We start from the raw sequence: 9,833 nt of genomic DNA on the forward strand, positions 1-9,833 counted from the left end.
TAAAATGGGTAGCGAGCCCGGATTACTCATTTTGGCGATTTAAACTTAATATCGGCAGCATATTTACAATTATTTCATTTGGGTCTTTGAAATTGAACTTAAACTACCCAAAACGTCTAACTGTTTCGGTAATCAATCCCAATTATTAAGAATATAAGCATTTTTTGAATACCCGGGATTGGTCAAAACCGGAAGCGTTCACCCGGGACGAACCTTTTATTTCCGGAATACTTACCAGAGGATGTTAGCTATCACTTTCGTGACATTGCCCAGCCCAAACCACGCGGAGGTATCCTCATTTGAGCCTATTGTATACCCACCCCCATCCCTCCTTTTGTTATATACAATATCTATGCATGCAAACATAACTTTTTTAAATGTTATAATGTTTTAATTTTTTAAACTTAAAACATAAACCGTTCTTATTGTATAAAATACAACACCCTACCAGGGTCCAGACTCGGTTTATATTTCATCTGACTATCAATCAAACTTCTAAACTCTAAAGCACTAAGACTTTATGCAATACTAATTAAAAAATAAGTATAAAAAGAAAAGACAGGTTTTAATGCTTTTATTTCATTTTATTAAAGTTCTAAGCACTATATTTACATAGTTACATGCAAACCGTTCTTATTGTATTTCTACAACGCCCTACCAGGGCACAGACTCGGTTTACAATTGTCAAGTTATATAAAAAAGCACTATGATATCCCATTAAAAACAAAAACAACACAATTCATTTTTCAATTCATTTTTATTTATTCAGTTAGCACAAGATGGGCAAATGAAGATGAGACTCTCTTTTGGATCCTGGATTCCAACACAGCGGAGATGATACCATTGTCCACAAGATGGATTTTCACAGACAATCATGTCATCATACACATTTGGAAGGCTACACCGGGCTGCACAGTCTATACTGATATTCTGAATGTTTTCTCGCTTCTTTGTCAAACTCAGGCGTTTCTTCTGCTTTTGCTTTTTAGGGAATGGTTCAAATTTTTTTTCTTCCAGGCATTTTATCAAATGATCCCTCATTTTCTCCGTGTCAAACTGTATTGGCTGGTCTTTGACATCTTCTGCAATGCAAAAATCTGTTAGATTTGCAATCGCAAACACACCGCAGTCAACACCATTTGTTTGTTGTTGGACCTCCAAGATGGAAACTTTCAAATTTGTTTTTTCCCTTCCATACATCTTCCCCAGCTGTAGCTGTGTTGATTGTGATATGTAATCTCTTTTTTTATTGCAGCTATCCAAAATCAAAACTTTGTCAGTATCCTTCATTTGTAGACTAGCAATCCAGTGTTGATGACCAGTATGGTGGATCTGAGCTATAGGGGCTTTCTCCGGTGACATCTGTAGTTTGTACTCCCAATTTCCTTCCTTTATTACTGGTGCATATCCAGTGTGTTGAAATCCGTTTATCTGTGGAAACTGTTCCTTCAAGATGGTTTGAGCAAAGTTAATTACATCACTACACAGCATGGCATTGTTCTGGATGTCATTTTTGTGTTTGATGGTAAGAATGTGTTTGCCATTTTCAGTCCAATTTTCCGCACCTGGATTTTCACTCTCCTCAATGTATGTCATTTCCTTTACCTTCTCTTGGAAATTCTCGTCCTCAAATTTTATGCGTTTTCTGGCAGTTGGTTTGCAGTCATTCCTTTTCCTTTTTAGAATTGAAGCTGTGTCATGTCCATCCATTTTTTCACACACTGGTGTTAAAGTTGCCACTGGTGAAGGCAAAATATCATCCGTCCATTCTTCTGTTCTCTTGATGCAGGAATCTGGTGCAGCAATGACTGTTACCTCTTTGTCGCATGGTCTTGGTTTTTTGGTGCCTGCCTTTTTGTTTACCCTTTTCCTGTTGTTTCTCCGCAGCTGTGTCAAATTGTATATGCGTTTTTCCTCAATATTTTCCTCTCCGATACTCATTTTCACTGCCATGATGTGGTAACATGTGCCGACGGAGGGACATTGGCATTTTTCTGGAAATAAAGAAACGCTATAATTATCCCCATTAGAACCTTTCACAACAAATGATCCTGCTTCTGGAACGTGGAATACCCTTTTGTCTTTCACAGCAGCCATTGCCAGGGATCTTTGGGTCGTACTCTGTTGCTCTTTCTCGTCAATAATAGTGGCATTGTTTGGCAGATCTACCTCTTGTTCTTTCTCTTCTTCAACTTCCTTAGCTTTCTCTTCCAACTTTCCTTTCACTAGGTCTACAATTTTCTCTGGGGCGCATACATCATTTGGGAAGGCTAGATCACACTTATCAACGGCAGCACCTGAGTGAATGTTTTTGAGCCTGTAATTTCCTATACTACAAAGTCCTCTCATTGTCTCGTATACATAAAACTTCTGTAGATAATTAAAGGCCAGTACTGTAGCATCTAATGGAGCTTGTTTCCACTGCATCATCCTCTTAATGACTGCATTCATGCTTTCTGACATGTTGTTGGTCACACCGGAATAAGGGTCGTAAACCTTGTGTTCTTCCAAAACCCATTTTGAGGAATGCTGAATTATGTCCTTGTGTAGTTTCCCATTGTAATATTCTAGGAACGGTTTACTCCAGAACTGTGATACTTCCTCTAACTTTTCATTGTAGTCATCTTCATTTTCAGTCTGAAGCAGTTCCCTCAAATTGCTGACATAGACAAGTTGGTCGTCTATTTTGCCACCATGTTGTTTGATCCAGTGTTTAGCATCACTGTGTATGTGGTTCCAGCAGTGGATTAATGCTGCATTTGGGGTTACTTTCTTAATTGCATTTACAACTGCCTTCTCCCTATCAGTCACAATGACAGTTGATGCCCTATTGATGTTTGGCACAAGTGTGGCAATTTTTCTCCAGAAGTCGTGGTGTATTTCCTCCGATTTCCTGTCGTGAATGTAGAAGGCCACTGGAATGGATGGGTTGCTCTGAAATAAAACGTGTTTGAAAACTAATACTGAAACATAGAAATCCCCAATAAGGAAGGTAGTGTCATATGACAAAAGTGGAACCTCATCTGATTTGACTTGAAGAACTTTATTTAAGTCTTGCAGGAGATCTTTGTTTGCTACAAAGCATTGCAAATCAGGAAAAATTGAAAAATGATGCACGAAATCATCCAGATGGTATGCCAGTTGTAGTGTGTTATAAATTTCATCGTGAGATAACCTTCTGGCCTTGTTCATATTTGTCTGCATATTCCTAATCTGCTTGGCATTTCTAGGATTTAGTACACCTTGGTACTCTCCACTAACGGTGTTCTCTAAGAGCATGCTTCTGTACACCTCCTGTGGTTTGTTCTAAACAGATTTCTCCTTTATCTGTGACAATACAGAGGGCAACGTTGACACAAAGTCTCCTGTTTGTGATTTTTGATTCCCATGGGGTCTTGGCACATATGTAGTTTCATCCCCAGTGTAGTGTACGAGTACTAAAGAAGAATTCTCAACTAGCTTGAAAGATGCTCTCTGGAACTCAGCTGAGCCATTTTTGTCCCCAGGCATGCTACTTATGTTGTAGTATTTCTTCCACATTATTTTCTCCTTCCTTGGATAGCCATCTCCTCCTTTGTTAACCCACTGATATCCGTCATGAGACCAGTCATTTATTTTTCTGTCATCTCCCTCACTAGATATAAGATAAATCTCGCCTGCCTTTGGTCGTACTGGGGGGATTTTTGAGATTAATTCTTGATCATGATTCTGAAGAATGCTACAAGCCTCTTTGCTAGATAATTTTGAAGACTGCACCCTATAAACCTTTGCAGTTAAAACACTCTGCTCCATCCTGAAAGTCAAAATAATAACACTCATTAGTTTCACTTTCACAAAATATCATAAAAATATTCACAATCTTATTTCTTTCATCACGATTATATTGGATTATATAAATATAATTATTTGTATTTATAGTTATATGAAATAAAAAAACAATTATTAAAACGACAAATAATAGTAAAAAATAATTAGAGTACAGTTGACATTATTCTATTTTCATTTTACTAAGATTAAATATAATACAATTACTAATAATAATTACTAAATTGCAAATCCATCTCCTCATCTTCTTTTTGGGTCGGTGTCACTTAAACCTCTTTGAAATTCTGAAATTATTCTTTTAATGTCGATGTCAAAAAATAAATAAATATATACAAAAGAAATACATTTCATAAAAAAAATTACGGTAAATTTATTTTAGTTTTAATTTATTTTAATTTTAAATCCAAATCCCCATCCACTCTGTAATCTCCTGATACCAAGACACAAACTTATTCAACACCTTTTCTATTTTCTTATTCGATCCTTATAGTACTGTAACCCTCTTTTCCAAATACTCCATATCATTCTTATACCTTACTCCTGATACTTTAACTCTTAAACTTACACATCATCCTCTAATTCCTTATAGTAACCCTCTTATCCAAGTACTAGTATTGTACTCCATATCATTCTTTTACTTTACTACTTATACTCTTAAACTTAGTGACGAACTTAGTCATTCTCCAATTTCTTACAGAAAAAAATAGCATCTCCTTTCCTTGTAATACCTGGCTGGGAGTTAGGACGTGCAATGGGTGAAAACTTCATATAACATATACAGTTATATTGCAGTTAACCCCGGGTCCAGCATTATCTCCTCCCAGAAGCTCCCGAAGGAACTTGGACACAGATATGAAAGGAGATGTGTGTGGTGTGGAAAAATAACGTAGACATGTACTTAGTTGTCACCGTTAGGTATCCATACATGTTATACTATACCTGCATCAAATTAATATGCTGTTTTGTTTAATTTTAAATATATGACAATTTCATCATTTACTACCAGCTAGTAATTGTGTGTGATAGACAGCATATTAATTCAATGTTTCCAGTGCGATGAGTTGAAAGTCAACATACATTGGTATTTTAATTTTTATTTGAATAATACATAAACCTGCATACCTATTGATTTGAGATTCGTGAGAATCTGAAGTGCGTTAATGTGTGTACATCACACAGTGGTCGGAACTAAGTATTGAAACACCAGCTGATACTGACAAGATATATATAGGGTATCTTAGAATAACTGTGGCACCCAATTAAAATAATTGTTAAATCTATTCACTTTCATCCCAATGGAAATTGAACAATATGAACACGTACTCAGACTTTTAAATTAATTAAAACCCCCAGCTAATATCTGTATACCAAGCCAGCTGTGCAGATATTATCATACTTGCTAAATCTTAATTAGTCATAATGAATCTCCCAAGCCAGATGTGCTGGCATTACACTGGTTATTAATTCCAAATTTGTACCTGAACATCAAGCTAATGTGCTGAAAAAACTTTCCAATGACATATAATTAAAATATAATTTGACCGTGCTTTGAGCTGCATATTTTGTTAATTTTTTTTCAATTCATTTTTTATATACATTCTTTCTCTGACAATCCGGAATTATTAAGTTTATCCCGGGCAAACGCGTCCGGTTTTGAACTGTCCCGGGTCTATAAAATATGACAAAACCCCTAATAATTGAGATTTAATTTCAAAATAGTTGTAAAATTTAACTATTTGAAGTTAATTAACAACCAATAAATGCAAATATCATATACATTTTCGATGCATTAAGCTTAAAATCGCCAAAATGAGTAATCCGGGCTCGCTACCCATTTTAGTCACCTGGGAAATGACAATCGGCGATAATCATGGAAAAACAAAACATTTTGAGATAAAACTCTCAGCGAAGGCAATTCGTATAGCTATAAACTATGTCCGAAAATTTCATAAAAAAAAGAACAGGTATTTATTTCGTAATAGTAAAAATCCAGGTTTTGAGTTTCGAAATTCCCGGCCCGGCCCGGGTTTCGCTACCCATTTTAGTCACTCTCAGGCCCTGGGGTGTTTGGGTATGTAACACTTTATCGGCGGCCGTACTTCCTTGTAAGATAAGTGATGTCATACAGTGACTAGATTCCACACCTTCTTGTTCATGCAGAATAAAGTTTGTTTTTGAATCGCTAAATGAAATATTGATGAAAAACAAAAGTATCTATCTAGACTACAGTAAACTGATGCGTTCAGAGTGGCGCCTTTCATTCTTAATTGAATAAATGAGCAGTTCGTGTTTTTTTATTCTTGAAAATGTGTCCTAAGTACATATGCACTAATTTTGAAAATGGGAAATACCTAAACAGCTACAGTATATAGTAAAAAATTTTCTTACAGACAACAACAATTGATATCAGAAAGTATATGACAAGTATATTCTGTATATATATTTACTCAGGTATGGTATAAAGAAATAAAACATGTTTCTGAGGCGTTCCTTCTGTCAACTGTGCAGACGAGATTTTGTTCATCCTCTCCCATCGTTCGAAAGGTCGGGTAAAAGAACAATCTCTATAGATTTTCAAGGAAGACCTCAGTTTCGGGGAAAGACAGATACTGAGAGAGCTAAGTGGCTTAAGGACAACATTCCGAGAGCACTCAGGAAAATAGACAGGTCAATCAAAGAAACACTTTCCTGTAAAAATAAACTCGTAGTGCTTCATGGTGAATATGATTACTTCTGGAAATTTGACAGTGAGGATAAGTTGAATGACTGGATTGTGACGACAGACTCGGATAATAAGCAGGGGTTCAGTCGAGCGTATCTGGCTCTCAGTAGAAACAAGAGGGCCCTGTTTTATGGAAACTTGAACACAGAAGTGCCAAAAGATGGAGAGCAAACCAGAGCAGGTTACTGCCAACTCAGAAGTCCTGTTTGTCAGGTATGGTATCCATAATATCACCATTGTAAGTCAGGTACGGTATTCATAATATCCACATTGTAAGTAAGGTAGCACGGTATTCATAATATCACCATTGTAAGTCAGGTACGGTATTCATAATATCACCATTGTAAGTCAGGTACGGTATTCATATTTATCACCATTGTAAGTCAGGTACGGTATTCATAACATCCACATTGCAAGTCAGGTACAGATGTAGTATTTATTCTTCCCAATTAATTAAACACACCTGTCAATCCAGAGTCTGACAGTATTTTTTCCTGTACATGTATAACTGCATGCATTTTCTGAAAAGGGGTATACGATCATTGAAGGTTTTTAGCTCACCTGAGCCAAAGGCTCAAGTGAGCTTTTCTGATCACATTTTGTCCGTTGTCCGTCGTCCGTCCGTCTGTAAACTTTTCACATTTTCGACTTCTTCTCAAGAACCACTGGGCCAATTTTGACCAAACTTGGTACAAAGCATCCTTGGGTGAAGGAGAATTTAAATTATTAAAATAAAGGGCCAAGTTTCCTCACAAGGGGAGATAATAAAGAAAAGACAAAAATAGGGTGGGGTCATTAAAAAATCTTCTTCTCAAGAACCACTGGGCCACAAAAGCTGAAACTTATCTGGAAGCATCCTGGTAAAGTGTAGATTCTAATTTGTTCAAATCAACACCCCCGGGGGAAGGGCGGGGCCACAATGGGGAATCAAAGTTTTACATAGAAATATATAGGAAAAATCTTTGAAAATCTTCTTCTCAAGAACCACTGGGCCAGAAAAACTGAAACTTATGTGGAAGCATCCTGGGGTATTGTAGATTCTAAATTGTTCAAATCATGACCTTCGGGGGAAGGGCGGGGCCACAATGGGGAATCAAAGTTTTACATAGAAATATATAGGAAAAATCTTTGAAAATCTTCTTCTCAAGAACCACTGGGCCAGAAAAGCTGAAAATTATTTGCACATGGAAGGATCCTGGGTTAATGTAGATTTCAAAATGTCTAAATTATGATCAGTGGGGTAGGGTAGGGATTCATTATGTATTACAAGGAGGAAATCTGGTAAAGAACAGAATGGCCAAAGCTTCTCAGGTGAGCGATGTGGCCCATGGGCCTCTTGTTTATTAAAACAATATGAGCTGCATGTTTGACATCAGAAAATTTTATTGCAAATTTGTGATTAACTAATTTAATGACAGAAAAATAAATCATTTATAAACTTCTGTTGTTCATATTCGTGATGGAAAATTTTTTATTAGCTTTGATTGAAGCAAAATTGAATTATTGTTGTCCTGTACAATAATGATTTCTTAATATATAAAACTGTATGTTCATTGTACAGAAATATTTCTTCTGAAACATTTTTAAACTTTATTTTGGGCTTATTGGTCATAAGGGTTTAAATTACATACAAATTAATCATGATAGCACATTTTACCAGCAAAATAAAATTTTCGAAGATACGGCTCATATTGCTTTAATAAATTGACTTATTGTTTTTCAATGTATATGTATTTCCTGTAAATGTACTTGTAGACAATGCGTATGAACTACGACTGGTCAGACTTCACCCACCTTGTGATACGTATGAGGGGTGATGGACGTGCGTACGGTCTGGGCTTACAGACAAATTATAAGAGGACGGGCGTGGTAGACTTTACAATGGGACTGACCGCTAATGACCAGTACCACTATCCCATGTTTACCCGAGGAGGTCCATACTGGCAAATTGTTAAGGTAGTACCTCCCAAAACCTTTTCTTGTCATTTCATTCTTCATTTGACAAATTAACTAAATATCTATGCCCCCTTTCAAAGAAGGGAGGGCATATTGCTTTGCTGCCGTCTGTCAGTCGCCGTCTGTCTGTTGGTCCACGTTCAGTTTCCATTCATTTTCTTCACAGTGGTTGAACATATTCAAATAAAATTTGATATACAGATTTATCATAAGAATATCTAGGTCAAGTTTTGATTTGGGTATGATTAGGTCATTCTGAACAGAGTTTTGCTTCCAAAAAATTTCCCATTATTTGCAGTTTCCATTCATTTACTTTGCAGAGGTTGCTTCTTTTGAAATGAAATTTGCTATACAAATTTATCATAAATATATATATATGGTAAATTTTTGTTTTGGATATGGTCGAGCCATTTTGGATAGAGTTATGCCCCTTAGACTAATAAAATTCAATTATTTGCAGTTTCCGTTCATTTTCTTTGCAGAGTTTGCACCAGTTGAAATTAAATTCAGTATACAGATTTATCATGAAAATATCTAGACCAAGTTGAGTTATGGATTTGATCGAGCCATTTTTACAGAGTTATGTCCCTGGGACTTAACGGTAGAAAAATTCCAATTATTTTGGGGAGGGGGCATAAGTGTTTTACAAACATCTCGTTTCACTTAAAATTACTAATTTGTTCTTTTAAATTTATGCCATATTTTCTACCCTCAATATCTTTTCAAGTTCATAGCAGCAAAATGATTTAAAAATGATGCAAACAGCACTTAAGCCTAGTATTATTTATTTACACCATTCCTGTCTTTTTGCAACTTTCAGATTCCATTCAGCAAGTTCTACCTAAGCCACAAGGGTACGGTACAAGATAAGCAGTCCCCTATGGATCTTAATGAAGTGGGATTCTTCTGTATAAATCTGATGGACAATGTTGATGGCCCGTTCCACCTCGAGATAGATTACATCGCTCTCCTCCGGGACGAGAATCATGAGGAAAATCACGCGTATGAACTTTATCAGGTGGAGGACTACGTCACTAATGTCTACTGAGAAACAAAAATCTTGTTTATCATTTTATTGTGTGTGTGAATACCAAAAATTTTTAACTCCATATTGTTTTTATGGTAGAACAGGTATTTATTGATCATGATGTGATATACTGTGTATGCCATGTCATTACTTAATAATGGCCTGCACGACATTTGTTAACGATGAATTGTATTTGAAAGAATTTTAATGAAAATCATGATATTGAAAAAGGTAATAAAATATTAATACTCATTTCTGCATTGACATTTGATATTTGCACTGATGATGTACATTTTGAGTCAA

At 36.0% G+C, this 9,833-nt stretch overlaps 1 protein-coding gene across 1 annotated transcript; it reads left to right on the forward strand.

Moving 5' to 3' along the window:
- The first annotated feature begins 5,875 nt into the window (after positions 1-5,875).
- Positions 5,876-9,782, forward strand: LOC134281281 (complex I intermediate-associated protein 30, mitochondrial-like). The gene is made up of 4 exons (XM_062763753.1): positions 5,876-5,896; positions 6,277-6,760; positions 8,303-8,503; positions 9,324-9,782. The coding sequence occupies exons 2-4, from the start codon at positions 6,299-6,301 to the stop codon at positions 9,549-9,551; spliced, it is 891 nt and encodes a 296-aa protein (XP_062619737.1). The 5' UTR covers positions 5,876-5,896; positions 6,277-6,298; the 3' UTR covers positions 9,552-9,782.
- Positions 9,783-9,833: the final 51 nt, after the last annotated feature.

Source organism: Saccostrea cucullata, unplaced genomic scaffold (genome assembly GCF_032062105.1).
Source record: "Saccostrea cucullata isolate Sc308-1 unplaced genomic scaffold, CSIRO_AGI_Scuc_v1 ctg214, whole genome shotgun sequence".
Taxonomy (NCBI): domain Eukaryota; kingdom Metazoa; phylum Mollusca; class Bivalvia; order Ostreida; family Ostreidae; genus Saccostrea; species Saccostrea cuccullata.